This window comes from Helicoverpa armigera, chromosome 5 (genome assembly GCF_030705265.1).
Source record: "Helicoverpa armigera isolate CAAS_96S chromosome 5, ASM3070526v1, whole genome shotgun sequence".
In the NCBI taxonomy this organism is placed as follows: domain Eukaryota; kingdom Metazoa; phylum Arthropoda; class Insecta; order Lepidoptera; family Noctuidae; genus Helicoverpa; species Helicoverpa armigera.
Window position 1 is genome coordinate 1,423,912 of NC_087124.1, and position 14,097 is coordinate 1,438,008.

The window sequence follows — 14,097 nt, forward strand, 5'->3', positions numbered from 1 at the left end:
TATCTGACCTCTCTTTGCAGTGATAGATCATAAAGACGTAATACAGTATGATCGATAACCACAGGGAACAATATTGTATCAGCCGCGTCCACCAATATTCATCTTTGTTTCTATACAATCGGAAGTTGATTGGCAATTGACACAGCTGTAACTGAATCAATGTTACTATAAATCCGAACATTTAAGCTGCAAATTGAATTCGTTCGACGATTTCTGAGTCAATAGTAAATGGTTGCTGAGGTGCATTGATTGATTTTGATCTATGAAAGGAAATCGGAGAAATAATTATTGATTTACATTAATGTAATTCTGCCAGTTTCTTTGCTGTTAATTAATTTTTATTTTATTTTATCTAGCTCTTACTATACATTATTCATTCACACTCAAGTATATCTGATTCAAAAACTTATCTCTTTTACTTCGATGTTTCAAATTCTTAAAGATTTGGCGTTAGAAAACCCTCCGACAAAGTCCCGAAAATTGATGACATCAAAACAGCCAATAAACTGACCGAACTGTGTTCTAAGATGAATATGGAAATAATACTTGATTATATTTCAAGAATTCTACCAACTTCATTCGGGCTGTTGAACTTTCAAGTATTTTGCGAAATAAGACGTCGACTTTATGACGTTCGCTTAATTCACTTATTCAAATGAAGATGAATCTAAACTTTGCTTTGGACTCTTAAATTGTGTAGACTTGATTTGTTTAAGTGGTTTAAGATTTGATTGTCTTGTTTAATATTGCTTACAAAGATGCAACTCTATCTTAAAGGTGAGTTTGCCTTTTATTGCATTTAGAATTTTTGCAGTCGTCATTTTAGATCGTAGTCTTTTATAAAGAGTTGTTAATTTTACAAGCTATATTCAAGTTCGTTTTGTAGTTGGTAGTTGGTCCTTTTTTACAGACTTACTTGTTTAGTATCTTCTATTGTTTTTATTATTTACCAGACAAATGTTATATAGGCATTTGGACTATTCGGTAGAAGATAAATACCTTATTGTTAAACTTGCAGCTTAATAGAAAAGTTGATAAAATATTGGATCCTAAAATAAAAATCTTCATAAACTTACCTAGAACACCAAGTCTGAAGTTGAGGGTGACGACGATGAGGTCCGTATAGCTGGCGAGTACTGCACCATCGTATGGATGGCTGGAACTTGAGGAGTAGCTCTCACCATGGATGTACACCATCACTGGGAGTGCTAGCTTCGTTTCGTCCACTGAAAGAAGAAGATTTGTTACTTCATGCTATAGATTGAATGAATTATGTTAACCTGCAGATGAATATCTTTAATTTGATACCAATAGATTCGATCCAAAGGTCCATAATTTGATATTCTATGAAACATAAAGATGTGGTATGATTCGGAACCACAATTCATAATTGCATATGACTCATCGCGAATTCCTCAAAATTTTTTAATGTTTGTAAGATTTAAATGAAAAGCAACTTCCCAAAGTTTTGACTACCAAAAATGTTTAGACAAGCAAATGGATATTCGTAATTGATTGCTTAAAATAAATATTGTTTCCAACAAAGGGCACGAGTCTATTCATTAAATTAATCATTTTGATAAAGAAACAGTAGTAACAGATGTTTGTGAAGGCTTAGATAAAGTCTGTTGTGACGTCACTACCTTTTGTATGGTAGCGTTGAAAGGGATAATCTAAAACTTTTATGGTGATGCTAGAGTTTGGCCCAGTTTGAAATTTTTGTTGTTCAGCTTATAGAGTTAGCGGTAGTTTATTAATATTAATGAATGGGTTATGGTTATGATATGGGCTTTTGTCTTCAGTAGCTAGATTGGTATCTTTTGTTTCGTTTTGTTGTTGTGTGGGTTTAGTTTACGTCACGATAATTTCACGATAACCTAAATAAATGAATGCAGTAGGTATCATAGCTTTTGTCTATCTAACAATTGTGTTGAATTGGTCACAATAAAATTGCCTATCAAAATATAACATTTGGAGTACTTACTTTGCAACGGAGCGAATATGTTTAAATATAGACAATCTTCACTTTGATTCTTAAGATAGGGAATCAGTCTTTTCAAATATTCTAGTCTGCCTTTAGGCATTTTCTCTAATATGGTCCTTTCGTCATCCATGTCGGGTATCTTCTGTGGGCATGCAGGACCTGGTCTGTCGGAGACGCGTACTCCGTCCCAAGGGGATGGGGTTCGAGTTGGACTGAACCTAAAACCAAAAATCGATCTCAGTGGCGTGCACTTGGAGAGGCCTATGTCCAGCAGTGGACTGCGATAGGCTGATGATGATGATGATGATGAAAACAATAGTGAAGTATTTTAAAATGAGAAATTGAAAAGGAAGTTAAAGAAGATGAAGAGATCAGTGGACAGTAACAAGGTAACTAACTGGTATGAAATTACTTTTACACTTTTGCGGTAATATGACTGAACCAATTGAGATAAAATTTGGTATGAAGATATGTGGTATGTAAGAGAGATGAGTAACCTAACATTTAACAACCTGAGTGATTTAACACACAGAAAATACATATCCTGTATTAATAAAACGACTATTGTATCAATATCAATATAACGCGGATAAAAGAAGATTATAGGTAAACCCGCAAACACAGCTTGAGCAAAATAAGGCGGAACTCACCATATAAAAAACAAAGTAAGTACAATAAACGCCAACTTCGTCTTCAACAATATAAGGATGTGTCCAAAGTTTACGAAACAATTTGTAGGTATAATAAAAGTTATAGCAAGAAATTTTACGTTGGCCGCTAAGAACATTACTTTTGAGCGGTTTTGTTCTTTTTTTGGAGTTCTTATCGTATTTAATGCTATTTTGAAAGTTATACCAAAACCGGTAGCAATAGAAGAAAATGTTGTTGTACACGTTAAAAACACCGAAGTAATAGCTTAGTCATTAAAGTAACTATCTCCATTAAGTTCAGACTGTGCTAAAATATACAACGAACGCCGCAATTTTAAATCCAAATGGACTTTTTTGCTCATGTTCTATAATTAAGACTACGTTCCTAGATTGTCCATAAAGTTTTAGTGTTAACATTGATCTTTTTGACTAAAGTATTCGTCAGACTGACTATTTGGAATTGATCGCCAATCTTGACCTTAGGGACTGTCTTAGAAGCTATTTTCCATCGATGTGTAAAAAATAGGTATAACCATATCTGTGACTAATCCACCTCGTTATTAAGATCCAAAGTAATGAGATTATAGTCGGCTCCAATTCAACTTAATGCAGCACAATTTTCTATTTACACAAATAGCACTCTATTCCTTTGTACAATTTCCGTTTTTTAATTTAGCACCCATATGTACTCAATCAAGCGTTCCTCAAAGCGAGCATAAAATTAAATGCTTAAAACGATCTAAAAGTCTAAATATAGCTCACCTGTTGGATCCGACCGGCGGTGTAGCGTACGGTACGCCCAAAAAAACCTCAAGCGGACTCAGATATCTGTGTTCATCCATAGCCAGTACTATCCCCTGTAATTTTCCATACTTAGTCTGCACTATCTTACTACTTATCTTAAACTTAACATTAGATTTAGGGACTGGATTAGAAGGATTCAGATAGAACTTTTTATAGTCTTCGTAATTGCTATAAGCGTTATTCTCGTTATTGTAAAATTTTGTATTTAAATGTAGAAAATTTTCACTATTGTAGTAGGGGTTGGTATCGAAATTGACATCTGGGTGTGAGGGGTCGTGATCTTCATAATTGTCGTCGGGAGCATCATTCTGCTTTGTGTTGAAGTATTTTACACCTTTTTCATTAAAATGTTTGTTCATATTTGTAGTGTTTGAATTAACAGTATCAGCTGAGAGGCATGTCACGACGAGGATGAAGTAGATATTGAAGAAGACTACTTGTTTTGGGTATCTGATGTGTGCACATAAAGCGACATGGTTGTACATGCTCGAATCACAGCGGCTAGTCCTGGAGCTAATGCGTTTGTTTAACATATTTCGTCATGTTATCATGTTGTCGCGAAGAATTCACGATCAACTGTTTCTTGTTCTCCAATTATTGTATTGACATCTGAAACAAACAGTAAAAAGTATTGTTAATACTAGTTAAATGTGATCCAATAGTTTCAGAGAGTAAAAATTCGGTTAAAACAAGAACGTCAATGCCCGAGATAAAAGCGTAGATAAACTTGTTATACATTCTTTATCAAAGAGAATTAACTCAAACATTTATTCAAACCCAAAAGTAAAAGAACATTACCATTTTAAGACAATAATTTTTCACGTTATTTCTAAAATGCTAAATATAATATTTAAAGTTCCACAAACGACTGTAGCGTTTTATGAAAGTAATAAAGTTTTATTTTACTGCAGCGAGTTTTTTGGTCAAAATTTATTTTTATGGAGTTCTCTCATTGCCCACTCCGGCCTCTTCGCTTAAATGAAATAGCTGGTAACAATTTACTAGACTTTTTCGTGGTAAACGACTCAGATTTTCTTGTAACGCAATTTGTGATCTTAAATGACCCAAATAATTATAAAAGGTGGTAAAAGAGAAAAGTCTCACGAAAAATGTAACAAGTCATTGTATAAGTACCTTTTGTATATAACATAATGTAGGTACTATTTACCATGGGAGCATCATCATCATCATCTCAGCAGTATAAAGTCCACTGCTGACTAGGCTTTCTAAAAGGCCCGGTTTCAAGAGGATTAAATCTAGCACCTACTCGCATAAGTGTTTGTTACTAGACAGTACACAATATCCAACAGTAATACCCATATGTACGAGACGAGATGTAAAATATATAATTATGTAATTAGCTACCATAATTAATGCAAACCACAACATTAGATTTAATTTGGCAACTGTCACTAACAGATGCTATACCTGTATCATCAACGATACCTAATTAATATTCATCGAAGTCTAATATTTTATCAGAATTGACCAAGTTCCCTTACATGACGAATGGAAGAGATGAATGCAGCATGGTACTCTTTGATTAAATATTTCCCTTTGCTTTGCTGCACGTGAACTCCAATTTAGCAGAAATTCGATACTGAAATCAATTTATTTGAAATCCGAACTCGGTTCCGATACTCAGATGATAGCCTCGCGGCCGGGCCTAGCACCGGCCTTTTATACGCCTACCATGTACGTGGGTATGCGGCTTAAACATGGAGAACAAAATGACTAGCGGAGATGCCATAACGAAAAATCACCTTAGAAGGTAGCGAACCAAAATGCGAGTGAGCGGGGGACGAGGAACATTACTGTTTTCGCTCTTATAAGCTTGGACACTACTATTTTTATTAAAACCAAAAATCATTGACAGATATCTCATAGAACCCAAACGCCTCGTTGGTTCACTAGTAAATTATCATTTTGGTTCCACTTATAGTATGAATTTGACCTAGAAGAAGACGCCTGACCTATCTGCATTATGGCATCTCCGTTCAATTTTCCCTACTCCGTTGGCTGAACCGTAGGCAACTCATTAAATCGAGCTTTTGGCTTTTAACAAGGAAATATTATACTTCTTTGGGTAACGAGTATATATGGTATTGTGGTATATATTTGGTTTTATAATCATGAAAGGTTGTCAAAGGGTACGTTCATACATTGTTCTATTTTCGTGCAGCTATGAAATTTTTCCTCGACCAATTTTTGCAGTGAATATTTTGACAGCATTGTATTTTTAACCGACTTCCCAAAAAGGAGGAGGTTCTCAATTCGTCGGGATCTTTTTTTTTTATGTATGTTCACCGATTACTCGGAGACGCCTGAACCGATTTGCAAAATTTTTTTTTTGTTTGATAGGGTTTACCTCCCAGGTGATCCCATAGTCACCAGGTCAGGATCTGATAATGGAAACCATGAGAAATCGAGGGCAACTTTCGAAAATTGTAGGCATACGTAGGGTAAAAGCTTGACACTAAGGCGTATGTCTGATAACACTATGCAACAGTGAAGGTTTGAAGCTGACCTGATGACGGAAACCAGCGAAGGTCGAGGGAACTTGACAATTGAATATGTAAACTACCTCGTGTTTGGGCTTATATTGTTCGTATTGATGAGAACTTTCCATTGCGGATATGACATACGGATAGTGACAACTATGCTTGTCACTGAAAAGCTAAAAATAAAAATAAAAATTACAAAACAATAAAACCGACTCCCAAAAACACTGAAAAGCAAAAAAAAACTTTTCTTAGGTGCATCGGCCTAGAAGTCGGTGGCGAAATAAACTTAGTCACATCCATTAGACACTGACTTCTAGGCCGATGCACCTAAGAAAAGTTTTTTTTTGCTTTTCAGTGTTTTTGGGAGTCGATTTTATTTTTTTGTAAAATTTTTTTTTTGACGAAAGTCTGTAAGTTGAAGCTTGGAGAATTGGTCCTTCCAGGCGCTAAACAAAGAGTCCACTATTACCTACTCAAAGTTTTATAGATTTTCACCAAAATTGAACTGTCAGTCAATCCAATTACTACTGAAAATTTTAAACTGAAATATTTACGTACCGTTCAGGGTTTTACAAAATCCGATAAATTAAGTTCCGAAGGTTCATTAGTGATGAATATTAATTAAGTCTGATTACAGGCCTCGCGATTTTAATATGCACTTAAAAGTTATAAAATCCATTAAAATGTTGTGGTTATAAATATTTACAAAAGGACCTTTTAATTTGGTTGGTTTGTGTTGTTACTTTGAGTTAATGAATACAAATATTGATAAAGTTGTGTTTTGTCAAGTTGCGTTTTATCGCTTCCATTTGCATTGTATTGTTAATCGGGGATTATCGTTAATTTTGGTCTTTCTTTAACTGACTTCTACTCATTTTTAACCCCCGACGCAAAAACGACGGGGTGTTATAAGTTTGACGTGTCTGTGTGTGCGTGTGTGTGTGTGTGTGGCATCGTAGCTCCCAAACGGATGATCCGATTATAATGCGGTTTTTTTTGTTTAAAAGGTATGTTAGTCGGGAGTGTTCTTAGCTATGTTTGGTGGAAATCGGTTCAGGTCTTCAAGGTCATCAGCTCGATTGTTAGGTGTGATAGGAATGTTACACGCTCAGTTTACTTGCAAGCATATGTGGGATCTGAAATTTGAAACACTAATGTCTTCTGGAACCACTGAGCTGGTCTGCTGGAAGGGCACGAAGGTAGGAGACGTAACCCTGAACTGCCTTTTAGGAAACCCATCGAGTTTCTGATTGACGAGAACCTGATGCTGGAAATGGGAGGTGGCGGATGAAACCCTGGAATGCCGGAATGAAACGGATAAACCGATTTATATTTTTACTGAAAATCTAGAATGACCAAAGGTTAATCTTTATTGTTTCTCAATCTGTGCAATTCTCCCAGAGCCAGTTTGTCATGAGGATTGTTAAACAGCTTCCTTTGGCTGAGATCGCATATAGCGACCCCATCTTAAGATAAAAGAAATTAAACGAAAGAAGGAAAAATTAAGGAGATCCTTCAAAAAGCATGAAATAAAATTAAATTATAAATTTAAAAAAACCCCCGACCCAAAAAAAGTACGCAATAATTATGACAGAAGGTAAAAACGCTGAACCCTATAAAAAAGCATAAAATAACATTTTGACATGTCGGGGGACCGCTTTTTACCTTCGAAAATACTTACATAAATTAAATGATACCTACCTAATTACAACATTCGTATAAAAAAAAAACACGTATCTAAAGTAATGAATTAGAGCGGTCCCCCGACACGACAAAATTTAGTTTAGTCTGACATGCTTTAGTTGGTACTTACGTAGTGTTAAATGTTATTTTATGCTTTTTTATAGGGTTCAGCGTTTTTACCTTCTGTCATAATTATTGCGTACTTTTTTTGGGTCGGGGGTTTTTTTAAATTTATAATTTAATTTTTGATTAGTATATAATATTATTATACACCATTACTGTTCATTTTTGACGATAAACCAATGAAATGTGTAAATCTTATTTAATGTTTATTAAAGTACTCGTAATATTCAGAATTTTAAAATTAAGTCAGTCAATTTTGTGAGGCGACGCAAGCTTGCAGACATTGTGTTAATTTGTTTTAAACTTTAGGGTAAATAAAATACGGTTGCTATTGTCTTGCATTTTGAGCCATGGTGCGTTTAGCTTTTCCGGGTTCTGTACGATCTCTTAGAAGCACGTTTTGTAATAAGTTTAGAACTTCCCTATTGACTCACTGTGGTTCCTACAGGACCCTATTGTTTTGTTGTTGTAACCGCAAACTAAGTTCTTGTTTAACTAAATATTCTATGGAGGGTTCTTAGAAATATTAATGTTAATTAAACTAGCTGTTTCTTGTGGTTTTACTTATAAAATGAGGAAACAAATCTCTATTAATCAAATAAAGAGGAACCATTGTTTTGTTTGTTTGTACTCTAAAGGCTCCAAAACTACTAAAATGATTTGGAAGATTCATTCACTGGTGAAACTGTTTTTTAGTAACACAGGCTCTATTTTATCCCGGTATGGGCAGTAGTTTCTTCGCGACGCGTTTGAAACCGCGGGAAAACGGCTGTTAATCTTCATATAGAAAAGACTTTCTTGTCTCGAATATAATCGTATTTTTTTTACTAAGTGATTTCAACCTTGTACTATCGGCTATTACCTACGCGAAAAAGTGTCATCAAAATCAGTACATCAATTTACTAAAATTATTACTCTGAACAGTCATGCACGAATTTAAAAATAATTGTCTCACGTAAATGAAGATTTTTTTAAAGCTGCTATTTAAATATTACATACGAGCTGCCACAACTTTTCTTCGTACATAGATATGGGTCAAGTAAATAGGTTTCTACACTCGTGGGGCGTCTCATGCATAATTATGATTCCATTACAGAGCGCTCTTATTCATCTCAAGATCGATACTGAAGTATACTCTGTTATATTTGACCTTTTATAAGGAAAAAAGGTATTTTTTGTAAATGTAATTTTTACAAGTTACAAGATCTCGAGGCTAGGTAACAGCCGCGTAGAATGAATAGCTAAACAACGATTGAGGCAGTTATGCGTTATTTGGAAGCGCTCACTAGTGGTCGACTCGCCGAATCATACAAAGATATCGTACATTTCCTTTCCTGAGAAATCTTCAAATGACTATTCCCGCTGAGGGTTAGCAGCGTAAAGGAGTGTCGGACTCTTACTGACTAAACCCCACCATGTTCCTTCTTAAACCCTTTATGTACCAGGGTCGCTGTAACTCTTTCGGACAATCTTATCCTGCAAACTCCTCATAGGTCCCCACTGGGGTTTCACACACATACATCTGCAGATAAAAAAACATGCACCTACAAACGCACACAGTCATACAAAACACACTCAAATACATATTTATGTGTTTCACCTAAATATTTCTTCTGCGTTCAAACTTCACCCCACCGATAGGCATATGAATGTTTTTCCACGGAACAATTCCCAGGATATATTCGCATAAATCACATAGTTTTTGAGTTATGAACAGACACACATATGTATTTTGTTGTAGGAAATGTTCGGAAGTGGTCGCCGTATATTATTACCCACCCAAAACAAAAATGTGAAAGACTGCCAAGTTCGATAATATGGGAATGCTTCGCCTATAAAAGAAGTGAGATCTGAATAAGTACCAAGTTCCATACACATACCTCAGTTAAAAATAGTTACTTTTTAATGATGTTACTTGGCAAGTTTTCATACACCTTGTTATAAACCTACTAAACGCAATGAATCAAGTATTTAATTTTCTATTAAAACTTGCCAAGTAATCATCATTAAAAAGTAACTATTTTTAACTGAGGTATGTGTATGGAACTTGGTACTTATTCAGATCTCACTTCTTTTATAGGCGAAGCATTCCCATATTATCGAACTTGGCAGTCTTTCACATTTTTGTTTTGGGTGGGATTTCATTTATTTTTGTAAGGTTGTTTATTTTATTTTTTTCTTATGATGAAGTTAGTTAAAGAAATGTCTCATTTATACTATCTTTTAGATTTTTTAATATGCACTATGTTTCTTACAAAGAAATGAACTAGATTAACTATGACTAGATTTACCAACTGACTGACATGACATGTTATCATATATTATGTTCGTGGATCAAAGTTACACATTCGTTATTTTCGAAAGTGATTCACACTTGGCCGTTTTCCGATTTTTACTTTACTTTGACTAAATACAAACCTTTGTACCATTCGAAGATATATTATATAAATATAGATAAATTTAGTTCGTTTTAGTTCCTTAGGGGTATAAATTTACACCGGGTATAAAACACCTTCATTATTTTGAAACCGACTCACACTTGGCCATTTTCAGATTTTTCCCTTTACCTTGACATAAAGACCTACCTCCATGCCAAATTTCAAGTCAATACGACCATTGGAAGTGGTCTAGGTTTTTGATGAGTGAGTCAGTGAATCAGTGAATCAGTGAATAAGTGAATAAGTGAATAAGTGAATCAGTGTATAGTAAAAATAGCGATTTTCTGACGTCAATATCTCAAGACCTACAATAGGTATATTAATGAAATTTTGTATTTTAGATAAGCGAGGGGGTCTCAACAGATACTAGAAATTTGATATGCGTAAATAAAATAGATTTTGAGTTACAGGGGGGTCGAATTTGGCCCGAAATGGTTCGTGTAATATAACCCACGGCCGGTGTGTCGCCTTTTTTGCTCGAACTTGGCGGACACACTGCCGTGTGTCTAGATTTAGGTCAAATTGTTAACGCTGTGGTATTGAGAAGTTAAACTTTGTGTAGTGATAAAATGATGTAGGTTTGTATACAAGTTGTGGAATCTAATATTATGAAGCTGAAGAGTTTCGTTATTTTTATGCTTGACCGCGCTAAACTCAGAAACTATTTCAGTGTTAGATAGCCCATTTTTGCAAAAGGCTATATTCTTAGGGCAAACTGAACCTTATAGTTTAAATCAAGCTCCAGGACAAAAATAGCAGCAGAAAAATCCCTCTTTATTTATTCTACAAAACAAACAAAAATCCCCTTCAATGGTAAAACCGACATAAAAAAATCAAAGCATGTTTATTAAGTGAAACAACTGGTCATTTCCCGTTTCGTCCCACAAAACAGCTACCTAGAACCGGGTATAATAATTCAAAGTAATATATATGCTGACGAGGAAAAAGAATGGACGAAAATCCTTCCCTACCATTTACCCTTACCATTGAACAGTACAAAAAATCTATTTCCAAAAACAGGCGATTACAATGCCGCTTTTGTTTACAGAAGACGTATAGAGCGAAAAGGAAAACGCTCAATGGACACCGTTAAATCGGATTGGTCCTTTCGATCGCAAACTTGACCGTAGCGAGAGCCTGATGGTAGATGCTTAAGTAAAGCTATGAATTCGATCGAAGCGGGTCTTTCTGCTGAAATACTAGCATTCTATTTTAAGGTATTAGCCCTGTTTTATTTGTTGGTATTACCATTTTAATGGTATCATCAATCTGGATAACTTTTAGATAGAACTGAAATGTTCTAGGCGAGAAAATAGGTACTTTGCTTAATGCTCGGTCGGATGCTTGATAACAGCGGTAACTGAATGATAATGAATTTTGATAGCAATGAAGAACGTCATCTGAATATAAACGGCTGGTGAACGCATATAAATGATAATGGCAGATCTCTTACCATTTCTGGATGCCTGGTACTTTCACAGACTTAATATACTGGAGGAGTCTATAACTTTTGTTTTTAATATTAATATTTTGTTATATCAATCAATCTTTAGAGACCACAAAAAACTTGATTGTATTTGATGGCATGTTCAAATAATTTTTAATTGATTGATTGTTAAGAGATATCTATTAGTACACTGTCGCGTTTACAAGCCAAAATAGCACAAAACAAAAAGAGAAGTTTATAGAAATCCCCTCAAAATTAGACAAAACAATTCAAACTAATTATACCTACAAACAGCGTCCTTCCAAAATTAAGTTGTCCCTTAATCACATTAACATAATGAACATAATGTTTTAGGGGACAACATTTCCAGTGAAGCTAAATCCACTAAACAAATGTTTGGTCTAGATCTAATCTAAAGCTGAGCAAATAGCCTTAGGTTATACCGTCAAATAACATACGTGGTTAACGTGTAATACTCCCGTTGAAATTAACCGAGATTAGGCCGTATCAGGCTGGTTGCCCAATAAACTCATTTGATTAGGACTCAAAGGACCAGAAATTATGTTTGGTAAAGGTATTAGGACCAATTTTGCCGATATTGTGGATTTTGTTTTTTATGGCCACTGTTGTTAATTAATAAAATAGGTTACTTGTTTTTTTTTGCAATTTTTTATTTGAGTTGTTTAATGAAATAAAAATATTTTTCCTTGCCATTAAAAAATAAACACCTTAAATCTTCAAAAGACAAATGATATAATTTATAGAAGACAAGAACGATTAATCTCAAATTAAAATCAAATTATAACAAGCGAAAAATATTCACAGCATCCCATAAAACGTTTTCAAATAAAAGTCAACGTTCTAACTTTAAAATTCCCCCGACAATGGTCACAAAAGCCTTCCTTTTCATTGTCACAGTGACTTATTAAGTTGCCTTCGGATTGCTCCAATTTATGGAAAGGCAAAAGTTTATCATCTACATAAAAACATTCCATTAGTGTCAACCGAGTAGGAGGGCTATGTCAAATTAGCGTCGACCCTTCGTCGCCGTCTATTTTAGAAGAATTTTATGGACGTAAAGTTACGACGGAAAATATCAATTTTGGGAGCTGATCATGCATATGAAACGGTCTGAGTTTTTGGGGATTTGAGTTTTATGGGTTACGCTTTTTTAGTGAGAGATGCTACTGAAAAACAAACTTATGTATCTTATATAATTGGATAAGCCTAGGAAATAATGGAGGGAAAACCAGGATTGTTTCAATTGAAACTGGTGAGCTCGTTTGAAGGATCGGGAAGTGTGGAATTGAGATGGGGAGACCTTTGCCCAGAAGTGAACTAGTGTAGCTTAAGAAAAACGAAGCACACCCGTAGAATGTGAATGTCGTATTTAATCTTTAACCCTATCTCCTCCCAAAAATATATTACTCTTAATCCAAATCCTCCGTCCTCAATATACTTAATATTCTAACAAGAACACGAAAGCTGACGTAGCATTTAACATATAAATAGGACGAAAGCATATAAAATGTACTTCACACATCCCAATCAGATGCGATCAAAATGCTAAAGAAAGCATTCCTGTCACGCGACTCGACCCCTCAGGACGCGGGGCGAATTCCATTTGAAAAATGTCAATTCAAATCGAACCCTAGTAAATACAAATAGAGTTTGAAATTGAATGTACCCTCAACGTCCAGGATGTTAAAACGATGTCAAAGGTACAGAAATTGAAGATGAGCATGTTGAAATCGTCCCCTCGAGGGTTTTTCGTCAGACTTTGCATAATTATTAAACTTGATTTAGCGGATTGAGTGCTTAGGTTGAAATAAGGGTATCGTTACTGTCAGGCAAATTGTATGGATTACAAGCACTTACAGTAATTACAGGAATAAGAGGACTCGAAGGTTCTGGAACTCGATCTTTTCTGTTTGGCCGTCAAATTATTGTGGTAATCTTAACCATTGCTTTGGATGGTCCATTTGGCTGACTTTTGATATCAAAAGTTTGTAGAGGTTTTCCTCAACAATGTAATTTATTTTATAAATATTTTGAATTGTTTAAAAATGATCATCAATTTGGACCTAGTATAGCACGTTTCATCATAGTTCTGAATCAGATATTTATTGCATAGGTGGCACAATTGATCCTCATGTCAACTCAGCGCATGCTGGCATTTTCAAGCACTACATTTCAGTTGTATCACGGATGCGTTTGCAAACCTATGTTACACATGAATAAACATTCAATTCTGTAACTGTCTGCAGTACTGGAATATGATATTCGATGTAGGAATTAATTTGGAGAGGCCTATGGGCTTGTCTCTATCTGCAGCTTCATACCGTATGCTGGTAACTATGATAAGGAATTTAAAGCTTGTCAAAACTTCTTTCTTTTCCATGAGACCAACTCTTTGGAATCATGCAACGTTTGACGTTGCTAAATGCTAAAGAGCTTTCATAAG

The 14,097-nt window shown here is 35.0% G+C and overlaps 1 protein-coding gene across 2 annotated transcripts in view; it reads right to left on the reverse strand.

The window, feature by feature from the left end:
* Positions 1-14,097, reverse strand: part of LOC110380453 (neuroligin-4, Y-linked) — a 71,709-nt gene that overhangs the window by 14,366 nt on the left and 43,246 nt on the right. For both annotated transcript variants that reach the window (XM_021340454.3, XM_021340455.3), the window contains exons 2-4: positions 3,397-4,047; positions 1,985-2,202; positions 1,077-1,226 (exon numbers count right to left, since the gene is read on the reverse strand). In XM_021340454.3, coding sequence (XP_021196129.3) covers positions 1,077-1,226; positions 1,985-2,202; positions 3,397-3,971 — 943 coding nt within the window. In that variant the 5' untranslated portion in view covers positions 3,972-4,047. The remainder of the gene's footprint in view (positions 1-1,076; positions 1,227-1,984; positions 2,203-3,396; positions 4,048-14,097) is intronic.